The 25,223-nt window shown below is 43.1% G+C and overlaps 1 protein-coding gene across 7 annotated transcripts in view; it reads right to left on the bottom strand.

The window, feature by feature from the left end:
- Nucleotides 1-25,223, bottom strand: part of PHLDB2 (pleckstrin homology like domain family B member 2) — an 86,415-nt gene that overhangs the window by 38,464 nt on the left and 22,728 nt on the right. For all 7 annotated transcript variants that reach the window (XM_074597471.1, XM_074597461.1, XM_074597487.1 and 4 more), the window contains exons 2-6: nucleotides 23,703-23,810; nucleotides 19,011-20,359; nucleotides 9,582-9,965; nucleotides 7,019-7,162; nucleotides 6,006-6,143 (exon numbers count right to left, since the gene is read on the bottom strand). In XM_074597471.1, coding sequence (XP_074453572.1) covers nucleotides 6,006-6,143; nucleotides 7,019-7,162; nucleotides 9,582-9,965; nucleotides 19,011-20,359; nucleotides 23,703-23,757 — 2,070 coding nt within the window. In that variant the 5' untranslated portion in view covers nucleotides 23,758-23,810. The remainder of the gene's footprint in view (nucleotides 1-6,005; nucleotides 6,144-7,018; nucleotides 7,163-9,581; nucleotides 9,966-19,010; nucleotides 20,360-23,702; nucleotides 23,811-25,223) is intronic.

Genomic DNA, 25,223 nt, shown 5'->3' with positions numbered 1-25,223 from the left:
TGGCATTTGTATGAGAGATCTCAATGGTTTTTGTTTCACATGCATGTATAAATCTATTGTTAAAAAGCATTTTAAATCACAGTAAGTAATCTCTCTGCAGTAAGTAAAAAAATCACAATAGTTGGACACATTAACATTGTCCTAAAACAACTCAAGTTTTTTGGAATTTCTAAGCTCATTCTCTGACCATTGCAACGTGTTGTTCTAGTGAACAGATGGGGAGGCAAAAGAAAACTCCTGATTCTAGAGCACGAATGTAGAAGAGGAAATAACCATCCAAACCAGAAGAAAAAAATTTCAAGTGAGAAAATTAAAGTTCTTTATAGTCTTCAACATCTAGATGACATAAGAGGATTTCCCTTAGTGGTACAACCTCTTCTGCTATTTCCCTCATAACTGTTGTAAAAGAAAGCTTGTGAATTCAGATTTTTCTCCTTGAGTCTTCGTAATAATCTTTCCTCATGAGTGTTCTCTCTACAGAATAACCTTATGTGGATATATCCAGTGGATGCAAGTATTGCTCAGAATACTTAATCTTGTGTATCTTGTCTTAAGGAGTTTAAAAATGTTATAGGCACAATAACTCATCCATTTAAAACACTTGCTTCCATCTTGCTGAACTGGAATCTGACCAGGAAGGATTTAAAAGGCAATGCTATGAGGCATAAATTCATCAGACTCATCTAGGATAAGAAACAGCAGCAGGAATTTTGAATCCAGAAGAGAAAGGACTGAGGAGAGACCACCAGTACATTTAACTTTGATTGCTGCTGTCCCCCTTCATACGGCTCATCAGACAGCTGCTCTTTCCTTGGCTCAATTCGTGCAAGTCTTTGCAGTACTAATTCAGCAAAGAGGCCGAGCTTCAAATGTTTTGGCATGCCTGGGATATTCTGTTAATGACTGAAAAATATTTCCACAAAAGCATGCGGAAAAAATTAAATGTATTCCAAAAAAAGATGAGTTATCTGCTGCCAGCTGCTCCTGATTTCTGCTCTTGAAAAGGGACAGGAAACCCAGTTTGATAAAAGAGTTCCAGGGTACGTATTTCCACCACGACATAAGGCAAAGGTCCTCCAGAAAAAGAGGAATAACCTTCCTCTCCTAAAATACAGTCTAAACCTTTGCACAAATAATTGTTTTGAAACTCTCTGCCAAAACTCCCATTTAGCTATGATTACCTCCCATAGCACTTCTGCTGAATTCATTACTCATTTTCAGTTATTCCTGTTTTATTCATGCTCGCTGATCTATTCTTTCTTTGACTGGCGATGTATTTACTTTCAACCTCATGCTGTAACTTGGAGACATCAGGCATGGCGAATCATTAAGCATCCTTCTCCACATATGCTGGACTGCATGTTTTAAAACTACGCAGACTAATGAAGCACTGTACAACAAGAAAGTACTTTGCAAATCTGGACTACATCCAATCGGGGAAATACAATTTTCTCCAGCTTCCTTATAGACAAACGTCAATCCTGAACTAAGTCTTGTGACTGAAGAGTCACTGGGAGGAACTTATAAACAGGCTGAGAGAGTTGGGGTTGTTCAGCCTGGAGAAGAGAGGGCTCCACGGAGACCTTATGGCAGCCTTCCAGTACCTAAAGGGGGCCTACAGGAAAGCTGGGAAGGAACTCTTTATCAGGGAGCGTAGTGATAGGACAAGGGGCAATGGTTTTAAACTAGAGCAGGGTAGGTTTAGATTAGACATTAGGATGAAGTTCTTTACAACGAGGGTGGTGAGACACTGGAACAGGTTGCCCAGAGAGGCAGTGAAGGCCCCATCCCTGGAGACATTCAAGGCCAGGCTGGATGAGGCTCTGAGCAACCTGGTCTAGTTGAAGATGTCCCTGCTTACTGCAGGGGGGTTGGACTAGATGGCCTTTAAAGGTCCCTTCCAACCCAACACATTCTATGATTCTATGATAACTGTAAATAGCACCGGGGACCTGAGGCATTGTTCCACTTGAAACAATAGCAGCACTATTGTACACCGACTGTATGGTAACATGAATGACTGCCATGGTTAATTAAAGGAAGCCAGGTCGAGTGGCAGGAAAAAAGGGAGATACCTCACCTGCTTGCTTGTTTCTGGGTACTGCCCAGCTCGGCCCTCTCCAGAGCAGGCTGCACATAATGTAATTTTGTCAAAATCTGTAGCAAAGTTCTTTCCTGGAGAGCTTCAAGCTGTACCTGTCAAACTGTGTTACTAGTGACTTTTCAGGGCTGTCCCTGCACAACTGGAATTTGCAATTAATATCTTAAATGCTGCTATTTATATACATAGTTGGTCATCTTTTCCTGTCAATAAAACCAAATATGCAGTGCACGGTAGTTAAAAAAGAAAGAATGAGACGATTATCAGCTGTGTTCAAGAAGCATGACCATGGAGGCAAAGCTACACCTTCCTCCTTAAACTAGCACGATTTCCAGCATAGCTGAAAGCACAGGCCATGCCAAACAGCATTCCCATTCTCCAGCTCTGGAAGGAGCTACCCCAGCCAAGACAACAGAGTCCTGTCGGCACTTGTACCTGGCAGAGATGCACCACAGCCAGAACTACGCTGAGCTCTGCAACGGTGCCGAAAGGCTCTGTCATCTTCTTTTCAAAACAGCAACCGCTCATAGCTCTTCTTTCCAAAACCTAAGTAAATCAATACTAATTGTTTCTTCGTTCCTTACAATGTGTGTGGTGGCATACTCGCAAAAGCCAGGGAAATGCTTTCAACTCACCACAAGGTGTGCGCTACAGTAATCTTCCTCACCGATTCAATCGTCCTTCCTCACCATTGGTTGTGTGTTCAGGTAGGGCTGAGCACACGACCCAAACGAGATCAGGATGCAGCATACCATATAACATACAAACCCGCTCTGCACTGCAAAATCCACTCCTGATTTACCAGCGAGGTGCTGGGACACAGACACACTGTACCGCAGCAAAGAGCACGCTGGCACAGCCCCAGACTGAACTCACCACTCTCCTGCCTTCAACTATGTTTTCTACTCGATTCTCTTGCCTCACAAGGGCTGGAAATCGTAGCTTTAAAACCGTGCAAAAGTTGGCAAAACTTTGTATCCCCATCTAAGTAAGTGAATTGTGCACAGGGCATTAAGAAAAAATAAAAATCAAAGAATTGGGTAGAACATAGTACAAGAGCTTTCACCTACAGTCTATTTCAAGTACAAAACATGGCCCAGTGGTTTATGATGGCTGTAGTTTATGATCTCTCTTTTTAAGAATTTCACAGGTTTTTCAAACAGGTGCATGGGTAAAGATGAAACACAACCAGGCAAGGGTTTCCTGTCGAACAGGTGCCGAGATCAGTGGCAAATTCCAGGAGACGCTCAAGTCGTTCCAGAGGCAAGTGCCATCATGTACGGCACTAATGCCCCAGCACCATTTTGTGAGTGAAATTAACTTTCTCTCTCACCTCAAGATGACAGCATGCAGTGTATTCAGATATCACTCCCTTACCCTGACAGAAATGCAACCACTGCCCAAGCGGTGGGATCCAACAGCTTCTTGCCAGGAAGCACCACCAAAACCAAGACCACCGGTGTTATCAGGGGTAGAATATTCAGGCAACTAGAAGAAACTGTGACCACTGTGGGGACACACTGGGACACTTGTTCTTGGAAGAAACAACACAAAACGTGCCATCAGCAGGGTGGCAACTACTGGCCAAAACCCCAAGCCTTAATTCTGTTGAGGAGGTCATAAGTTTCAAATTATTGCAGCAAAAAGGACCACATGCCACCTCTACCTGAGCACCCCTTTTCGGGGAGGGGGGGTTGGTCCTGTGCTGCTACAGAGCCAAGATGTTGCCTATCTTGCACCAGATCTGCAGGGCTGCAACCTTAAACGTACAGACAAACAAGCCCAGCTTTAAAAAACACTGTTGTTTCAAGTCAGCCCAAAGTTTTATTTGTTGACACGATGAGTGCCATCTGTTTTGCTGGCTGACACTATTTTCTCCAGAACACTTCAGCTGTCACTTTATATTTTGCCTGTTTGCAGAAGCTTGTCTCCCATTTCTTTTTTAAACTTTCATGTTTATGCAACACTTTCAGACACCTTCCAGAACAAAATTTCTGGACTCTCCTAGGAGTTTATTTCTACAAAGATAACTTCAGTATTAACTGAGCCATGGCTTTAAGTCTGGAGCACACACTCACAGACAGGGTTTTGTTTGTTTGTTTGTTTAAAAAAGGAACACAAAAGAAAAGACGACTAAAATATTGTAACTGATCTGACTAGTGGCATGCTTCATACTGAAAAAAAAAATGTTTTGAGTGAACTTGCCTTTTAAATAACAAAAGTGCCTTTTCTAGGCTGCTTTTAATGTTTCAGTTCAAAAAATTTAAACTAGACCTGGCATTTTAATTTTCTGACTGCTACACACTATGATGTTCCATCATAGCAGTCAGGAAATCTAAACAATCTACAGGTTTTAGAATAGTTTCCATTAGTTTTGTTGAACTTTGAGCCTCCTAGAGAACAAATATAAAAGACAAGATCTCTTGAACTTCTGGATATGGTATTTGCTACCACCAACCAGAACTTCTAGCACCATCCTTTTGGAGGGTATCTGCTGGCAGCATCCTATCTGCTGTTACCAACTTCAAACTCAACTTTGTACTAAAAAACAAGTATGAAACACGTTCCATAGATAACTTAAAACACGACCACAGGCAACACCGAAAGCCGAAGGATCACTGAGGGATACACGAGAACAAGGAAAAGAGCAGGCAGGAGAGTCCATGAAAGTTCAAACTTAAACTGGATGTGTGTTGTCACTCCACAGGGCAGAAAGGTGGGAGCACCGTTCTCCTTCTCAGACACAGGCTCGATGGGTACAGCCACAAAACAGCATTCAGGCTCACAAAAGGGTAGGCAGAAATTGAAGACAAAAAGCTCAGAATAAAACAATGCAAGCTGTAAGGCGTGAAACAAATGGGAAGTGTGAAAGAGCTAAAAAGGTGCAGCTTGTCTAAGCAAAAGCAAATAATGCAGAAGACTTTCAGATTATTTCTCGAAAGCTTAAAAAAAGAGGGGGAGAGACTAGTTAAGAGTATTTCCACCAGTGACAGGTTTAAATTATGAGGTAGAGGATGAAATTTAAAAAGGAAACATTACTGTCTGGAAGCCCTGGAAAAACTTCCTGACCTTGAGGTATTCTTGGCCGTGGCACATCGCCTGTGGAGAAGGGAACTGCCCGCCCGGAGAGGCCGGTGGAGAGCCTGCCAGAGGGAACCAGCACTCCCGTGTTGGAGTGGGACAACTTCATCTGGCAAGCCCTTTCCATTTCTGTACTTAAAATCTTATTGCAGTGCTATCCTATTTCACAAATATATGCTTTTATATATATATATATATATCTGTTGCGTATTAGACAGCAATTAAGTATCTGACTGTACAGGAGAACTAATTAATTCCTTTGACTTAATCCCAGAGAGAACGTTCTACAGTATTAAAATTGTCAGTCAGCAAACAAAATAAACCAACATAATTGCTTTTAAACTACATACTTGACAGATGTCTTACATATCGTTCTATATAATATTAGACAAAGCCATCTTCTGAAACCACAGCCGCCTTTCATTCTATTCCTTTGCTGATAAAGGATTATTTTTTTTAAATTTAAAATATATAACCTACAGTGGAGGATAGTGGAACAGTTCAATTAATACTGTTCTTTTAAACAACAGATAACCTAAATCCAACCCCTACACGGATTTTTTTATTAATCAGAAATATCTTCACAGTAAGTCGTCTTTTTACTGAAGTGTACTATATTTTGCTTGTCAGCATACCTTGGAAAACAAGACTGTTAGAGGGAGATGATGGTGAGACAACTACTTTTTTTCTTCTATATTTATCAAGTAAATATACTTATAGACAGTACTTCATAAAAAAACCTCCATCAATATGTTAATCATACAAATGTATTTTGAAGATCAAGGGGAACAGAGAACACAGCTAGCTAAGATAACTCATTTACCTTTGTCTTTTCACCAATAACATTTCTCTCCAGCTCAGCTATTTTTCTGTTTAGATGATCCAATATTTCCTTCTCTTTCAGCAGCTCTGTTGTTTCAGATTTCTGTTCCCCATCCAAAAGGGCACATTCCATATCCAACTAGGAACACAAAACATTTTTCAGAAGCAGTCCAGATTAAGAAGAAATCTTGATACACTCTGGGGGAAGGGGGGCGAGTTGGTGATTATTCACAACAGAGAAACTTTTAAAAAATAAAATAAAAAACAAAAATTAAGGTTTACTCCCACAAAAGAAAGTTAAAAAAAAGAGATCACAAATCTGAGAAAAAGTAAAACTGCAACATAAAACACGGCAAAATAAAGTCCAAACCAACTTTAGTTTGAAGATTCTTTTTTCCAAAACTTTTTCTTTTCTAACACTTCTCTCCCGTGCTTCCTCCTGTTATGATACTGTACCAGCTCTCTGTGCCCAGGCTCCGTAGGAAACCCTTCTGGAACAGCTGTTTCTTTCCTGTCGCTGATAATTGGAGCAAGCACAACCCAAATGCCTGGCCAGCTTAGTCTGCAACTGTGAGATTCCAGAAGGCAAGCGGGTGCCAACATACCCTTGCCACTGTAAAGCCAAGGAGGTTTAAAAGGAAGTTGTCTCACTTCCTTTCTCTTTAAACAGTCACAGGAGATGCCACCATAAAACTCCCAAGCGACACAAGGTATTTGGATCAATTGAGTGACCATTCAACAAGCAAGATTGTTCTAATTCCACTTAGGAGTATAACGGTTACAGCTGGGAAAGGCTAATCTGAGCATCACATCCATCTCTCTGCTGGGGAAAAGTAACCTTCACAGTAGGAGACCGCCAGGTCCGTAATTCTGTGCCTAATTCTGGTGAAAAAGTACAGAACGTGAAGGCTACATACATCCGTGAGTTCCCTATGTACTTGCTGAAGCCATCAAACTTATGCTATGTAGACATACCTAACAAGCAAGACATTTAAAACCAAAACTATTTCATACCTCTCTCGAGGATTCATCCATCTGGTCATTTAAATCTTTGATCTTCTGCTCAAGTTCTTCCAAGTTATTTAGGATTACTATGCGCTCCTCCTCCAGTCGACCAAGCTCCTGCCCTCTTTGCTCATCGCTTGTGCATTCTGGTATCTGCAGTTACAAGTTACAAGAGGTTCATTAGAAACAGAGTTAAACACTGTCTTTCCTTCCCCCTTTCATAGCGTGTTCATATTTTAGACAAGTACTGTACTGCTGGGTTTGAAGCTCTTACATATTTCGTATCTACTATATTGCTATTTCTATATTTAGAAGGTGTACAAGAGAAACAAACATGATACTTTACTTCCAGGCACTGGAAGTAAATACTATACTTAACAGTAAATCCTATTCATACTACAGGAATTATTATAACCTTACCTTTGAGAATACTTCACATGCTGTGCTATTTAGGTTGTAAAAATCTAATTTTCCCTTATAAAAATAACACAGATAGATGAAGATGCTTTTTACGTAAATTTCAGCTGCTCATATAATAAAAGCCAGGAGGTAGGATAGGACATTTTTGTAACCAGCCATAAGATGAGCAGCTTATGTAAAATCAGGAAAAAAGTCGGTTCTGTCTCCCCGGTTAGCACCGAGGAAGCAGTACCTTTAACGTCGCTCTTTTCGTTGCCAGATAACTGTGCCAAGAATTGAACAACATTATTAAGAAAATACCTGTGATCTTATACCAGCAAAAGGCTAGATCAAAGAGCATTGAGTTTCAAATGTATTCTTCATGTTCATCTGACCCCAGGGGCTTGCGATCCAATTACTCTGGTAAGGCTGCTCGCTCATTGTCCCCAGTCGGAATTAGGAGTGGGCTGCGCTAACCATGGGGCCGCACAGCCTTGCTCAGAAGAGGCTCAGCTCAGCTACCGAATGGCTATTCTGAGAGCGGGCATTTTATCCCGGGACAAATCTGATCTCAATATTTTAAAAACAATGAGCTGTGTTTCATTAACACAGTTGCTTGTTACCGCTTTTCTCACGGCTTAGCAGAACAGCCTTTACGATGAATGAATGAATGGTATTCCTTGATTAGCATTAGTAATCCTAGCAGGAAAGCCTCTTTTTGTCCAGCATCCTGTTCGGATAATGCTGACATAACATCTTCGATTTCAACTTCCTAATAAGGGTTCAAAATAGGATCTCTGACTTGCACAAAGAAAGCAACAAACAGGAAAGAAATGCAAGACCGCAGTAACTTGTAAATGAAATCTCTTACTACCTTTTCAACACAAAAAGGCCAAGTAAAGACATAACAGCATGTTTCTGTTCAACATAATTTCACACTGAAAGACTCAGCAGAGATTTCCCGAGACTTAACCCTTTATAAGATAAAATGTTTTTCTATCACACCTCTTTTCCTCTACACACGCTTAACATCTTTATAGTCAGTAGAAGCATGTAAGTTAAGCAGAGGTTAAATACAATTCATGTTAGGCATAGAACCGTGCTGAAGCTCATACCGTGTGTAAATAGCAGTAAAAAGGAGTGACACAAAGTATTTTGAAGGTGTGAACTTGCTAAACAGAAACCTGCTTTTATGGCTGTGCTTGGTCTTATTATGCTCCTGATTCTAACTCTTGAGTACACTTATTTAACGCACTGCCCATCACCAGGACTTGCTGCACTGCTGGTCTGGCACACCAAAGCCTAGGCACTGACCCAAGATGACAAAAGTCTCTTGCCCCAGCCCCAGCAGAGGCTGCTGCTGCCCCAGCTGAAGGAAATTCTTAGAAATGCTGTGAGCTTGTTTTTTTCAAAGGACAACGCCCCTTCAGCAACAGAAGAGCAGGGTGAAGTACACAGGAAAGGAGCTGCAGCTTATTAAGCACAGGAGTTGGGTGCGAGCAGCCGGAGGGTGGCTGCTGCCCCACGCCCCATGAGAGGCAACAGCTGATTTGACAAGTGGCTCGGGTCCAGCCTCGGGAAAGGAGACAGGACAGTAAATTCAGCTCAGGCAACTCCTCTTCACCTCCTGTGTGACCATTCTGGTTTGCCCACGAAAAACATGCTCCTGTTATAGAAGACAGGAGCCCCCGGGTGGGAGAAGACAGCAGAGCTTCTCTTCCCTCCTACATCCCAGCACGGTGCCAAGCAGGGTTCCTGAAACCTTCCTTATCTGTAGTTGTTCAAGCAAATCCCTGTCCCTCAGAAAATCTTAAAACTCTTCCTGAACTGTACATCCCTCTGAAAAAAAACAACTTCCAGTACTAATAGCTTCCACAGAAAATGAAATAATCATTTGCTGGCTGCTAAATTGCACGAGCTCTGAGGTGAATTCTCACATCCAAACAATCCTAACCATTCAAGACCAGGCTGGATGGGGCTTTGAGCAACCTGGTCTAGTGGGAGGTGTCCCTGCCCATGGCAGGGGGCTTGGAACTAGATGATCTTTAACGTCCCTCCCAACCCAAACCATTCTGTGATTCTAACCGTGGTCCCTGTCAGGACAGCTGACTCCTAGCGGAGGATTTCAAGCAGTCGAACACGGTTTGTGCTCTTTCCTCCTACAGAGCATTACCTTTGGTGTGATGCTTAGGTAGGACGATTCGGTGGCATCCTTCAGGAAGCCCGGAGCAGCAAAAGGTGGAGGCTTCGTGCTTTCGTTGAAGTGCTCGTCGGCTCTCAACCCTCTCGGCGGGAGGAAAGCAGCAGTGCTGCGGCTGTGGTTGCTCAGCTCCGAGAAATCCGAATCGCTGGCAGACGATTTCAAGTGGCTTCTGAACCTCGTTTCCAGATTCATCTGGGAGTCTTCGAACACCGAATCCTCATCGGAGAGCTGAAGTTTTTCGAGTTCTTTGTTAATTTTTTGAACATCAGCAACTGTTGTAGCTGCAGCGGGGTCGCTGTCAGATTTGGAGTATTCTGCACACAGATTGAGGATTGTCTCCAGCCGCTGTCGTTCCTAGTTTAAAAAAAGACAAGAGCAATAAGCATCAAATGTGAGCTAAAGTAAAGAGGAAGTTAAAAAAAAGTTTGCTGGGGGTTTTTTTTTAGGTTTTTTTTTTTTTTTAGAGTGAAGGATTAAAGTCCTCCAGTTGCAGGTATATCGCTAGCACTTAGAGATAATTAATAGATTTACATAAATAAATTACAGTGCAAGATGAAGAATCAAAGTTATCATGGAAGAACTTAAAGAATTAAAAGTACATTTCACAGAAATGAATAGCTCTTTAAATAAGATGTTCTAACACTTATTTATCTTTCCAATGTAGAAAATTTTAATATTAATATTGTTTATTCAGTTTGTAACCATACCCCATTTGTATGTACACATGTCCAGTGAGCTCACTGCATAAGTCACTAATTGTTCCACTTCACACTTATGCTATACTTCCACCAAGCTGCAAAGTATCACACAGATTTTCCATGAACTCACTTATTCCTGACTTTTTTTGATTTTCTGTTTTATTAACTTTGATTCCCATTTTTGGGAGAAACGCACAGTTTTAGGAGCATTAACAGAAAAATGAGGCATCACATCTAAAATACAACAGATGCCAAATGCACAGAAGTGAGGGAAATTTTTATTTACCAGTTAACTCAAATTCCCTATGGATTCATACTAACATTTCGAACTTGAGAATCTGAGTAGCTGTGCCAGTTTGACCTGATGTGCTTCAAGTTGCTACAAACATTTAATTCCCAAAGGATTTCTAGATCCTATGATACTTTATAAAACGTACCAGAAAGCTGTATTTTTTTTATTTTACTGTACGCATAGCTTCCTGTAACTTCTATTTCAGATAGAGGTAATGCTTTTATGTAATCTCATGTTTCTTTTGCTAAAGAAGAAAAATAAAGTAAATAAAAATTTGCTTACCATAAGCCTATTGAAAATTCTGCTGGAAAAAAGATCACTGTGAGAGTTCCATGCTTGTCATTAATACCTGCACTAATGACCTCATTTCTGATTTCTAGGAAATGCTGCTTATTTTCAGGAGTATTTAAAAAGAAAGCCAAAACCCCCAAATCCTCAGCCTCCTTCCCCAGGAACCACTGCAGATATAGTCGCTTTCCAAGCTCTGGCGCTACATTTCCAAACAAGATTTGCAAAGCAGCTATTTCTGACAGCCCGAACGCTCCCTGTGCCCAACAGCGAGTGATAACAAGGATCAAGCAAAGCGGTCCGGGCCATGCATTGCCTGCCCTCCCCTTGCAGCAAGCCACTGGTGTTTTTATGAAAATTTATCGCTGGTTTACAAGCGCCCAGCTTTTTATACAGCTGCCGAGAGATTACCCGGTGGTGCGCACTACGCTTTCGCATCACCCCGCACCACTCGCAGTTAAGAGCTGCATTTTGGAGCTGGAGAACCCATCCGAACCCATCCCAGATGGTTCAACCCAAGCACTGCCCAACCAAGCGAGCGCCGCAAGACAGAAATTTTGCCTTCAGGTAGCTTATTCCCAGGTTCCCACTGCAGGTTTCCTCTGAAGCCTCCTGCAACGGCACCGGCAGAGAGGAGCCGCTGAAATAAGGGAGCCCGGGGCAGCTGCAGGACAGCAATTGCTAGCTTGTATTTTCCACCAAATGGGTCCAGCAGATTCTGCAGGCATCCTTTAACCCCAAACGATCGACATAATTATAACTCCCCGAAGCCTTGTTCCCTCCACGCAACCACTGCCAGACCCTCAGCCTGTTCCCTTACCCCTCCAACGCCGCTATCCTCCCTCTTACTAAGTCTTTTTGGCCAGGCAACCCAATTCCTAAAGCGCTGTGCAAGTGCTGGCCGGGATCGCCGGTAATTATGCAGCTCTCCCCGTCGCGATGGCACCGGGCCTGGCCCTCTCATACGGTTGTCGTAATGGTATTAGATGGGAAGCACTGCATCAGGACACGAAGTCCCATCCTTCCCGGCAACAACAGGGTATATCAGGTTACCCCGTGCCAAGCCTCCATCCCTTCAATAATAATAATAATAGGAAATGGCAAATTTCAAAGCACAGCCGCTGCTCATCCCAGCCCAAGCACTCAGGTGAGGGGCTCTCACTGCAAACCTGCAGTCAGAAAAAAAAAAAAAAAAAAAAAAGGAGGGGGGGGATTCTTTCCCCCCTCGGTCCAAGCCTCAGATGCTCAGGAAAGCTTAAAAATTGCAGGAAAACCTCTGCCAGTCTTCAAAAAAATTCCTGATGAACTTTCAGACACATTACAGAAATACCGATATCTCTCACTTCTATTTTGACATGTGCCGAGAGGCTTAGGGACAGGAAGCTCTGTGGTTATTTTATACACTCTATTCTCATCATTTCATCTCGGCCAACTCATTCCAGCTCCAGCACACCTGCATTTAACTGTTTCCAGCATAAATTTCTGAGTCAAGCAGCAAGCTAGGAAAGCACCCCTGCAATGGAAAGTGCAAAAGCATTAACACATGGAAAATTCAGTCAATAAATTTGCAAGAAATGCCACACAAGTTATTTGTGATGCCGAACACAGCAGAGGGAAAAAAAAGGTATGTCAAAAGAAGGTAACTGGTTTAAATTTGGCTCTGGTGGGAGGGGAGGGTGTTGAGTCAAGCCTTTCAGTGTATTTCCCCATAAAATGTCCTTTCTAACAGACTAAAACATCTCCAAGTATTTTCAGTGTATCTCTTACCTGCTACGAAAAGGGGTACACAGGTCTTGTGCGCTTTCTGCCTGAGAAGTTTCACCGCTCCTGACTTTGCAAAGCTACAAACCAACTATGGATGGCTGCAAATTTAGGTGTGGAAAGAGAAGGGTGGGATAAGGGGATAACCCCCCTCCTCTGTTATTGATTAGCAATGACCTTAGAGACATCCCTCGCACACTGTAAAGAAAAATGTTCCAAAATAGCAGAGATATATATCTCCTGCTTTTTTAACAACATCACGTCAGTGATTCCGGGATTTGTTCATCTGTTGCATGTCACGTATATGACTTTTACAAATGCCTAGAGGTGATGCTATATCTAGATATCAAGGCAAGACTTGGTTAATCAGCTGTGGCAAGCAGGAAGCTTTTTAGAAAAGTGCCATTAGCAACTGGATAACCCCAGATTTCATTAAAAATACATGTGCAGTCTATCCTTTGTGACCCACGCTAATGAGAATTATGGCTAGCCTGTGCAGCCAGGGCTCCCTTTGCCTGAAGAAGAGGCTGTTGCTTTTTTTGGCCACCAAAGAACAGCACTTTCCCATTGTTGCTCTTCAAAAACCTCACAGACAGGCAGCAACCAGCTTCACAGCAAAAGCTTGGAGCAGCGGCTAGTCTAAAAGGATGGGAGGGGGGAAGAGGCAGAGAGCCCGGGGAAGGGAGCAGCAGAAACTCCCCAAACTTACTTTCTTACAGACACATTCAGTACCCCGCAGGCAAGAGGCAGGAGAAAGGTTTCTCTTTCCTTCCTGCATTTCTAAGGAGCTGGTGACTTCACACCTGTCAAGATACCGAGAAGCTTATTTCAAAGCTAGACTTTAACTGGATCTGAGAACAGCTCACCAACTGTTCCTCCTCTTCCCTCCAGTTTGCACCAGCTTCTCACTTCAGCCTCCTTTATTTTCTCATTTTCAGCCCTTGCTTTGCTATAGTTAGCCTTTTGGCTCTGAGGTGACCACCAGCAGCACAGAACTCGGAGAAAGCGCCCATATTTCATGTCTGTCTCCCACAGGCAATGCGCGGGCACCTCCGGGGAGAGGCACCTCCATGGAGAAGCGCCGCAGAGAGACCACCTCGGCTCAGAGCAGGGACCGGGCTGGCACACCTCGTCCTCACCTTCCCGCTACAGGTACAGAAGAAACAGAGCAGCAAAAGCAGAGTAGATCAGTGGTGGCATGGAGTAGAGCCAGCCTCCAGGGAGGAACTGAGCAGACGATTTTCCGCAGAATGAGCTCCTCCATGTGCAGGCACGTATTCAGCTCCTGAGGAAATGCTGCCGGCTTCCAAAATAATGAACGTGCGCTTACAAATTATCACCTCTGGGCACCCAGAAGCGCAAGCCCAGGTTTTCAGCAAAGTACTGTGCTTTGTTCGGGTCAGTGCCCTTTTGCCCCTACAGTACCTATGCAGATGCTCCTTTTTCAAATCATGGTGACAGAAGGAGCCTAAGGACTAGAGCTCCAGTGCAGTACTTAAGTTGTGTACATAAAAATATGTCTCCTGAAACCGATTTCTTGCTGTCTCGTGTTGTTATTTTGCATAAAATTTATAGCTGCAAAAATTAAGTATATGTAATCCACACTTTGCATTATTAAAGATCCCACGGAAATGTTTTGGAACACAACTGAAACTGAACGTTCCTGAAAATGTACTGTCTTGTCAATATTAATTATATTCTGCAGGGTTTTTTTATCCTATTATATGGGACTTGTTCGTTTGCTAAAGTAAATTAATGTTAAGTAGCTATTCTGTAACACTATAGAGACTTTCAAATCCTTGTGGCGGGAAAAATTGCCTTGATCTAGCCTTTCTCTACTTGGCTGGGGTTCCTGTAAGAGGTAAGTAACACTTTTACATGCAGCTTGGGTACTTTATGTTTAAAGGGTCTATAAAAAGACACGGTGCCAAGATAAATTTATAAAACATGTATGAGGTTTTTCCAAGCTGTATGGGAGATTTAAATAAACTCTATTAACCATAATTTTAAAGCAGTACCACCTTGAAAATTCAAAAATATTTTCATTTCATTTTCCCCTCACACAAGCACATCTTACTAAATTGTAATATACCAATGCAAACCAGGCACAAGGATATTCTGTACTATTTCCTACTTAATGAAATTCAGTGCTCTTCTGACTGTGAAGAAGTGGACTATGAAACGAGCTCCTTGAATTTTACTATTGCTCTTCCAGGCATCGGTCATATAAACCGAAACCTCTCCCAGCACAATTCCCGCACCTAGTGAAACTTCATTAACAACCACCCGTAGAGACAGCTGGCCTGTGGAAGGTATCATGTAGACACCGCACATGTAATTTTTAAGCACCTACCACCATCTAGAGGAAATACATTGTACTGCCAAAAAAAAAGCCGTAGAAAAAATCAAGTTCAGTGCTGTTCAAGTGAGCAGGCATCAAACAAAACAGACGGCCTTAATATCTATCTGACTGTGTTGCTTGTGCTGTTCCATCCCCGACCTCCCCGCAGGCCGAAGAGAAAGACTGCCTTTCAGTTCCAGCAGCTGCCACAGTTGGGCTTTTGTCTCAGATAAGAAAAAAAAGAGTGAGATTTCCTCTTTAGGAAAAAAAATAAAATTAAAAATTCAATCGTTAACTGAACCTCATTGAATATTCTCAGATCACAGTGGTAATTTTTTTCCCCTTGTTTCTAAGGCTCCTGGGCTAGCTTCAGCGATAGCTAACTCGGACTTCGACTCCTGTAAAGCTTGTACAAACATCCCTATGCCAAGACGCAACGTCTGGTCAGCCGGGCTGGAAAGGAAAAGCAGCAGCAGACCGTGACCCACCACCAGCCCCCTGCCTCTGCAAGCCCCAGGAGCAGCCTCCCGCCGTCCCACCTGCTCCCACAGCCCACCGGTCCCCAGCAGTAACGCCGGGGATGGCGGGGGGGTGACAGCAGCGGGAACTCCGGTTCCTCCCGCTCCCCAAGTCACAGAGGAACAGGCTGGCAAAAGAGACGCGGCACCAGTCTTCAGCTTGTCTGGGGGAAACCCAGCCAACAAGAGGCAAATCAAAAGAAAGAGGGAGGGAGAAACGCCAAATCCTACACAAGTACATACATGTCTTTTCTGTTTGGTGCACGGGAACAAATTAAAACTCAGACATTTTAAATCATTCTGAAAAAAACCCCACCCTGCAATACATATTTTCACTATTTGTACCATTATTATTTTTTTTTAATTCTCTGTTTATTTCTTTGGGCAATGACAGCAGATCATTTGGCTTCATGTGCAGGCTGAAGCAGCAGCTCAAAGTGCAAACTTCCAGAGGTGCCTCTGTCACTTAAAAAGCAAACTAAGCACGAGTAAAACTCATAGAATAATTTATATGGAAAAGAAAAAGTAAACAAGTGAAAGAAAATAGAAGAGACCAAGGGCAGATACTAGGCCAGATTACAGTGTGTGCATAAATTTTACTAAGAAAAAGTAAATCCAGAAGTGAGTAGCAGCTATCAAACACAACACCCTAGAACCGCTCTGTGCCAGCAGGATAGCTACAGGGGCAGTGCTGGTGCAATGCAAGATGCTCTACACTTTGTACCTGGGCCATAGAGCAGTCTAATCCTCTAAAAAGGAGGCTTATGTTCCTGATTAAGTTCTCTGAGTAGTCCTACACTTTTCTTCTGTGTACTTTGCTTCAAAAACCGCAGCATGTAATAGTTTAATACTCGTGCAAAGAGAGACTACGTTTCCCCTACCAGCTACTCAAGCTGAACTTTTACTCAGCACTAAAAAGCCAAAGCACACAGTTTTGCTATCCGTGGGTGCTTGTTTAGTTGGCTTTTTTTATTCACACCTCTCTCCACCCCCCAAAAAAGAGAGACCTGAATCTCTAACCTTTGTCCATCTCACGGTACACAAGGTCGGACAAAACTGGTCTTTGGAAGCTCAGGCTGGATCTATAAAGACCCTGCTTGGATAGAACCATGACTAGATCCACACAGAAGGACAAAACTAAAACAAAACCAAAAGAGAACAAGCCCTGATGTACAAAGAGCTAACGTGCAATTTTTTATTTTTTTCTTTTAAAATATATTCCTTCTCAGAGATCTAGAAACCTATCATCTGTCACTTTTTTCAGACTCTGAAACCCTTGGAAGGACACGCTCTCCTGACATTCAACTCTTCCACCAGACAGCTCTAACAAGGGGAAAAAAAAAAATATTGAGCAGGATCTTGAACAGAAGTAGAACTCAAGAAGGAGGAAGTTCCTTTGTCTTCAAATTACATCCAACACACAAAACATCATCTTCTTTCAAACACTTTAACATGCTTGGAAAAAACAGAAGGTAAATTCTCTTTTTAAAGAATCAGGACTCTTCAGAAGTACTGTCCAGCAAGAAAAGAAATGGGGGGGGGGGGGGGAAGTAGTCATTACATCCACATATAAAACCTTTTAGCATTACTGAATACTGAAACAACCCCATATCTTCCATACCTCAGTACAAAAGAAAAAAAAAAAGCGCGGTTCTCTTTGAAATACAAATACACTCTACTACGTTGTCTTTTATGACTGATTATCTCAGGTTTTACAGCATGACTGTCTGGAAAAGCCTGTGATAAGAAGCAAACACCACTTTGCACACACAAAGCACCAGGACCAAGGTGAAGGGAGGAGATTTCCGAAAGGAGTGGAGGAATGGCAGGGAGCAGGCAGCCAAGAAGAGAGAGAGCAACAACCTGCCACCATTTCTGCTGATGCTTCCCGCTTTTGTGTGGGCAAGCGTAACAACCTTTCCTAAGCTGCCCAGTCATTTCCACTGGTAACTGGCCCTCCTCGCCCCAGGGAGCCCAGCCCCTGCTCCCGAGAAGCTGCAGCTTCAAGGGGAGCCGGCGGAGGTTTTGAAGGGCTAGTGGGGCAAAGAAGGGCAGGGGCTGCTCACCGAGGGGGAAGAGGGGCAGTGCCTGCCGCCCCCTCACACCCACACCTCAACTCTACAGCCCCAGCTCTAAGCAGGCAAAAATGAACATTTTCACACCTTGCAAACCAACAGTGTTGTATCTTTACAGACTACAGCCCTGAGCGGGCTGGGGACGGAAAGGCAGGCTCCTGCCCGCCTCACAGGGTCCTTCACTTTTGTCAAGGACGTAGGTGAGACGGGAGGGAGACATCTCAACGGGTTACAAACCTTCAGCTGAACATGCTCCCAGGTGTGGCTCGAAATGGGAGCAGTGGCCCTGCACTGGCAGTGGGCTACTGCTAGTGTCCCCTGATGGGCATCCCCCTGAGCCTGCATCCCACTGCTCCCGCATCCCCCTGCACCCGCATCCCGCCTCCCCACGGCTTGTCACCCCGGCCTTCCCAGGAAGTGAGCTCCCCTGCAGGCTCGCTGTCTGTCTGCAAACCAGACAGGCTTAAGAGTTCCCCACACCCATTTCGCTCAAATCCATAAAGATTTGAATTAAAGCACACAAGCGTAACGATTTTTTTAAGAGTTACTAAGTATTACTAAGACTCAGAAACACCAATTGGAGCATATAATGACCTCAGATTCGATGATAAAATCAGTACAATATGAACGCACGTTAATAGGGTCAGAGACTCTTGCAGCCACCGAGAAACTTTTTTCAAAGAAATAATAAGTATACTTTCAGAGACAGTTTCAATAAGGCACTGTTTCAACCATCTGTGTGTGTTTCCTACCCAAAAATTGTTTCAATAATACATAAATTACATTTTACTACCAAATTTAATCCCAAACTGAAGCAGTATGCAATGCTTTACGTTGACTAGAGACAAAGAGAGAAACTCCATCCCCCGCTGCTACACTCCATTCTGGGAGGGGGAGAAGCAAGGAGGCTTACATTTTAACAAAAATACTCAGAAGGAAAATCCACAACCAAGCAGAGAACGCTCTGGTGACGGGTGTTGAACCCACACCAATGTATACCTGACTCCGCAACACACACGGCTGAGCAGCTTATAGTGGAGTCTCTTTTTTTCTTTACCCGCTTACCACAAAACAGCACCATCATCTAAAACAAAAAGTGCTGGATCCCTGCAGTGCAATTTGTGGGTTTTACGCACATAGACATTTTAACAGAGCCCACAGGATGACCGAACGCAATTTACATGGGTTCCAACATTTTTTTAAGATGGCTGAATGGTACCGTCTACCCCAGCCGTTGCAGCAGGGCGCTATTTAAGCATTAGCTTCATGGACTATGGTAATGAACAAGGCATCTGAAGCAGGCAACGTTTGAATTCCAAAACACGGCAGCTTATGCTTTGCTGTACCCTCCTGATGGCTAGATCTGGGATGGACAGTTTGCAAATGCTAACTGCCACGAAAAACTAAGAGGAAGAGAAAAAATTACCAGCCGCTCCATCTCCTGCTCCCGAAGCCGCTCTTCCCTCTGCCTCCTGTGGTAGTCCATGAGGTCTTCTCTTCCCGAAATGGAGCTAATGCTGTTCTTCCGCTCTCGCATGGATGTTTGCAGTGAGTTTGGCGTCTGTCTGTAACTTTCCAGATCTGGGTCGTCAAGTTCCACGGAACTGGTGGAAAGGTTTCTTCGGATAGAAAACGACCTGTCAAAATCCACTGGGGAGAAAGAACTACTGGGGCTTGTTCCTGAGAGTCCGAGTCTATCGAAATCATCAGAAAGATACGGGGAAGAAGGTGCTAAAAGCATTTTTTTAGCAATTCGAGGGCTTGCAGGAACACTAAGAGTTGAACTGGCGTAGGGATTATTCCCAGAGACAGAGTTTGCATGTGGTGAAACCCCTGAGCTGCAAGAAGAAAAATTCAGGTAATTATCAGCATCCAAAGCATTCTGAGGTAGATCTTTTTCTCCAAGTTTTTTCCTTTTAGTATTACCCAGAGAGCTTCTGGGTGGCAAACTTAATGGCACCAGCTGGCTTTCTGTTGATTTATAAAGTCTGGGTAGGGAACGACTGTACATTCCCATATGACTTAGAGATCCACCAGAGTATTTTCTAGGCCGCGAACCCAGAGTCTCCATCATCACATCCTTGTGCTTAACTGGCTTTATGTGAAGGGCCAGGCTGTCTTCAATATTCATCCTCCTGCCTTGCTTTGGGCTAGAAGGCATGCTGGCCGCCCCTGAATTGCTAGCAGGTGAAAGCATCAGCTCGTTCCCCGAGCTTCCATTCCACATGGTCAGAAGCGAGCCTGAGATCTTCTTCGTCTCCAACATTCCTGGGAAGTAGACGTTGTCATACGATTTGTTTCTCTGACTGTACTTTGAGTAGTGAAACTTATCCATGTGTCCAAGGGATTTTTCATTTTCTCTGTTGGCATGAATATCAAAGTCTGTCCTTCCTAAACTGTAACCACTGAGGGATGGAGACGTGCCTGATACGGAACCCAAATGCTTTACAGAGATGCTTTTATCTGGAAGATATGGGCTTTCACAGGGGAACTGCTTGCCTCCTTGAATTTTGGTAATAGAGTGTGTATTTTTAACACTGGAGGAAGGATTAGGTTTAACTGGCATAGGTTGTGAAAGGGTTAAATACGAGCCAGCATAGTCCCCGTTTGTTTTAAATTTGAGACTTGATGAATATTTCTTCTGGTTGAGGTTTTCCATAATATCCTGGAGACCATTTTCAAGGGAATTCGCCACAGAAGCCTTTCCCAAACTAGCATTTTGTAATTCCATCTGGTTTTGTGTGTGGCTATATTCTGCCATAATCTTACTGGAATCTGTAAGGAAGAGAAAAGAAGAAAAAATAAAAAGCTTTTAGCAAGTAGGTAGCCTCTTGCGTGTGCATGCCTGCACATTAACTTGAAAAGAACACTTTTGTAGTAATTACTATGCTGGTAATAAATGTGCCTCAGATCATTAAGCAAAGGAGGGGATGCACGACTTTCCCACCTCTGTTTTTGCAAAAGATGGAGACTAAAAAGCAGGGCTACAGGGACATCACGAAATTCATACTACAAATCAGCAACACCGTTGGAAAGAGGCTAGACTCGTTCTTTGGTGTCTTATCCATTGCAGGAGTCTGTGGCTCAGCCATGAAGTTAGGAAGCATTACTATCCTGATGTTTCACAGCTGAGGAACCGAGGTGCAGGCAGAAGATGCGAAGCAGGCAGCCGAGTAAAGGAGGGCTCGGAATACAGAACATAAGCTCTGGACCACCTCTTCTTTTAACCTGTGCAGCTTGTGCATCCGAGCCCCAATATACTAATGAGCTCCATTCAAAGCTCAGTAGGAGTTCGTCACCTTTCTGCTTACTCTGTGGATTGCTGTGCAAAGCTTCATGGAAAAGTACAAAACCCAGGCCCATTTTACAAGGTGTTTCAGCTCAGTGCTCTTAAAATACAAAGCTGTACCTACATCTGCAAAGAGCACTTTAGTTAAAAGATAGCCTTAAAAAAGTATAATGCTAGGCTCCATGACTTCACTCAAAACAACAACAAAAACACACGACCATTCAAAACACTGTCAGGAGTTTAAGGCTCCAGGTCCTAACACTTGGTCAGAATTGTAATTTATATTCTGGAAGAGGACACACACCAAAAAAGCCTTTGCTGTGGTGGATGCTATTGTTCAACGATGTGTCAAGTTCCAGCCCACAGTTCTGAGACCAACTTTGCCGAAAGCAAAGAAAGGAATTCAGCTCCTGACAGTGTCAGTCACTGCAGGAGATAAACAGGAACCCCAGCTGGCTTGCACTTAGACCTCAGCTGATGTAGAAATGGCTCCATTAACACTTTACAGAAGCTCCTTGGATGCGCTAGGCTGTGCTTCCAACTAATAAAGCACTACTCTTCAGCATCAGTTCCTGCACTGCCAGCGAGTGTTGCTTTGGAAAATAAGGGTCAAACCTGGGATTTACTCTTGGCTCAGTCATATTTCACCTGTGACTTCAGCCACCTCATGAGAAACCTAATCTCAGCTTGTCACTCGGCAGGAAAACCTAACATCCAAATGTGTAAAGTGCCTGTAAAATCCTTGGAGGCAAGACTTTAATCCTCTTCCAAGTACCACTTCAGACAATTATATGAACCTAGGCACAAAACGTGGAGTCCCGCCCTCCACCAGAGCTGATACGATCCAATTTCATTGAGGATCACTAGGTTCAGATACCTAATGGAACGTAGCAATGCATTCTGTGAACGGTTTTTTGATTTTTTTTTCCTGGGACGTTCCTTGCTAACCAGGCAAAACCCCCTGGAATTCATTACTGTCCAGGGCATCATTCAATAGACCTCCGTTGCACAGACTTTCTCTACACAAACTGTGGTAAGTCTGTAACAATATATTCTCCTCAATTCTTAAGGAACAAACCCATAAGTTTAAGAACAAAAGGTAGCCGTCATTAATAATGTAATTGAATAGGCAGAAGATAAAAGGAGTCAGCATTATGGGGAAGGAAGCAAACAAGCAAAAAATATTAAAAGAAAAATCAAAACCTTCTTGACCACAGTGGACCTGGCTAAGCATGTGTTATATTATAAGCTTTGGCAGTGGCCAGAAACATTAACTTGCAGCTTCAAAACCAAGCCTCACGTTTACTGCTACACAGAATTTAATATCTTTATACTGACCATGATTTTACTTGCTGTGATTTTAACATGTTTGTTATGATGACACAACTATGTAAGTTGCCTTTGAACCAGTAAGGTCACAGAGCTCTCCATCACACCATCACCACCGTGAGAAGTAAAACTGCGGTTTCTTGTAATCCGAAATTTTACTTGTCATTTTTTATCTATTTTCACAACTTTTGATCAACAGCAATGACAAAGCTCAAATGAACAAAAGGAGGAACATGACCCATGTTCAACAGAACTCTTGTCAGAACGAGAAAAAAATCATCTGGAAAAGCTTAAGCATTCATCATATTAGTGGTGTTATGAGGAAGAAGAACAAGATGTAAAAGTTATTTAAAAGCACAGATATAAAGCACAATGTATATGTCTTGTATACTTAGCCTTCCATTATAGAACAGAACCTAATTTCTATCCTCGTTTTTCTCCTTCCCTCTTCCGAATCCCTCTCAAAATTGAAAGCTAATCTCATATCAAAGTTGTACTGTCCAAATCATAACTTGAACACAGCTGAAGTTCAAATGTTTTTGCATAAATTCCACTGGCTCCTATATAAATAGCTTAGCAGACACATTAATGGGACATTAATAATTGTTTATTACTCCCTTGCAACACCAGTAAGGCGCATTTAATCCTAAAAAGACAGGATGCTTTTGCCAAGAAACAAGTTAGCTCATGGAAACTTTCAGGCCTGTTCACCACAGCAATGAAGCGTTCATTGTACTTGAAATCCAAACAAGTACAGTAAGAAAAGGTCACGATACCTTCATGTAGCCACTCGGATTCAGCTTTTCTCTACTGTACCTTATGCCAGTTCTTCTGCCTGTTTGGTTCCAGCACCACAGTGCCCGCAATCATACGGTTAAATCCCAACTGGACGACAGCACATGTTTAGCTGAACCCGTGGCTGCTTCCCACAAACCAGATCTTGTTTGTTTTGTTTATTTTTAGGGCAATGTTTGGGATGAGACTTTGTGAATACGCCAGGATGCGTTACACATCCCGGCTGACGCTGCCCCCGCATGCAGCTATAGGGACTGAGGCCAGGAGCTCCGGCACCCAGCCTGTCCCAAACCCATCCTGCATCCAGCTCAGCCCCAGATTTCGCTCGGTACCCTTCAGCGCACAGCGCAAGGCTCCTCTGTTTAGCAAAGTATTTGCTGCCTGGAGCTACAGAGAAGGAAATTCTTCCTTTTTTATTATTATTATTTTCTCCCCCCCATTCCTTTTCTTCCTTTCCTGACTATTTTAGCTGGGGGTCACTGATATCTATTCCAGCCAGGCATTAAACCGATGGGGGAGGGTTGGCTGTCTGCAGCGTATCCAGCTGTGGCCTTATTTTGCCTGGTAAATGGAGTTAGATATGGAATAAGAACAGCGCGCTGATCTTATCTATGTGTCAGGAGAATTAAAGGACCAAAATCAATAACAAATTCGTCAAGATCTCAGTATACTTACAAACAAACTTCATTTTTATTAATTGATTACCTGATCCAGCATTCTGAAAGGAAGAAAGGTTGCTTCTGTTTGGCATCATATTCATCTTCTACAGGATAGTTAAAACAATCCTAGTTTGAGTGAAACATAAATTTTGACCTGCAAATAAAGTAACAAAAGAAAAGAATGTTAAGAAGTGTATTCTGAGAACATTTTTCAAGTATATAACATAGACCAAAATTGGCATTTCTTATGGTTAAATTTCCGGAGACAACTCAAAAAGAAATATGTTAAAAGATATTTGGAAAGAGCACTCCATGTTTAATGTGGAGACTGTGAAAAAAAAGACACCAACTGTCTGCAGTTGTTTTATAAGTTTAAAAGTCCATATAATTTGATTTGACAATCAGCTATTATCTATGATCCTGACTCTGTGCAGGCAGTTACTAGTCACAGCTCGAGTTTTGTCTGCAATCCTGTGGCTTCCTTAAGAAATCATTAACAAGGTTGGACTTCTCTGCTAAAGATTTTATTTTTGAAAGCCCATAGCCCAATTTCAGCCCACGCAACGCCAGCATCCTGCGATCGTGAAGAAACCTATGCAAAAAAGGTACACGATCCAAAACACAGAAAATGTTTTGGCATGCAACGATTTCTGAGGTTCCAAAGAAGCCAGACGAGGAATGCAGATATTCTTTAAAGTTTATTTAAAAAAAAAAAAAAATAGAAAAAAAAATGATATGGCTACAAGAGACTTGGCTTAAAAGAAATGACAAAATTAAACCCCAGCCACTAAAGACTAAAATAAAATCTAAATCCACACAGAAGATTTCCAGTGAGTTGCTCTATTAAAAGGTTTATTTATTTTTTTATACACACATCTGTTTTTAAAAGGTCGACAAAAAAGCTTTTAAAAAAAATTGCATCAAGTGACAAAAATAATGGTGACCATCTGTAGGTCCTCTGGGCTTTAACTCTGGACAAGCAAATAGAAACGCGGCAGAAAAACAAGTGAAGAATGGAGACAGATGTCTGGGGCTGTCTAGAGACCAGCCACCTATTTAATTAACCGCAGTCATCGCAGCCGCAACGTTTCAGCTCTCCACTGCACAGACTTTTCATGCCATGCTTTTTCACGTTATTCTCCTGGGAGGACAGCCCTGGCAGAAGGGAGCTGGCTGCTAACCCCTGCAGAGGGAAGCTCCTTCACCGTGACCTCTGGGCTTCTCCCTCACTGCCTTCCCCCCACCAGGGTGCTGTCCCACAGGGGGACCCTGTCCCTCTCCGCTGCTCCTGGATTCCTGGATTCCCAGGAATCCCCCTGTGCTGGTCTCGCTTCTCAGTGCTGCTTCTTTCCCCGCAGAGGTCATTTCTCACCCCTAAGGAGAGTTTCCACCCCATCGGGCACCTCTCCCTGCCTCACAGCGAGAGGTGGGCTTCACCCTGACGGCTCCAAGAGCACACAATCTACCATCCCCCGAAAACAGCTCTGCTCTCCAAGGAGACAGGGAAATGAAGGAGACCCTCAGAGCACCATACCTCCTGGGGGGCACTCGCCCACCGCGCCTGCCC

This window comes from Larus michahellis, chromosome 1 (assembly GCF_964199755.1).
Source record: "Larus michahellis chromosome 1, bLarMic1.1, whole genome shotgun sequence".
Classification (NCBI taxonomy): Eukaryota; Metazoa; Chordata; class Aves; order Charadriiformes; family Laridae; genus Larus; species Larus michahellis.
Note: the sequence above shows the minus strand (reverse complement) of the source record. Positions and strands in the feature narration are given on the sequence as shown.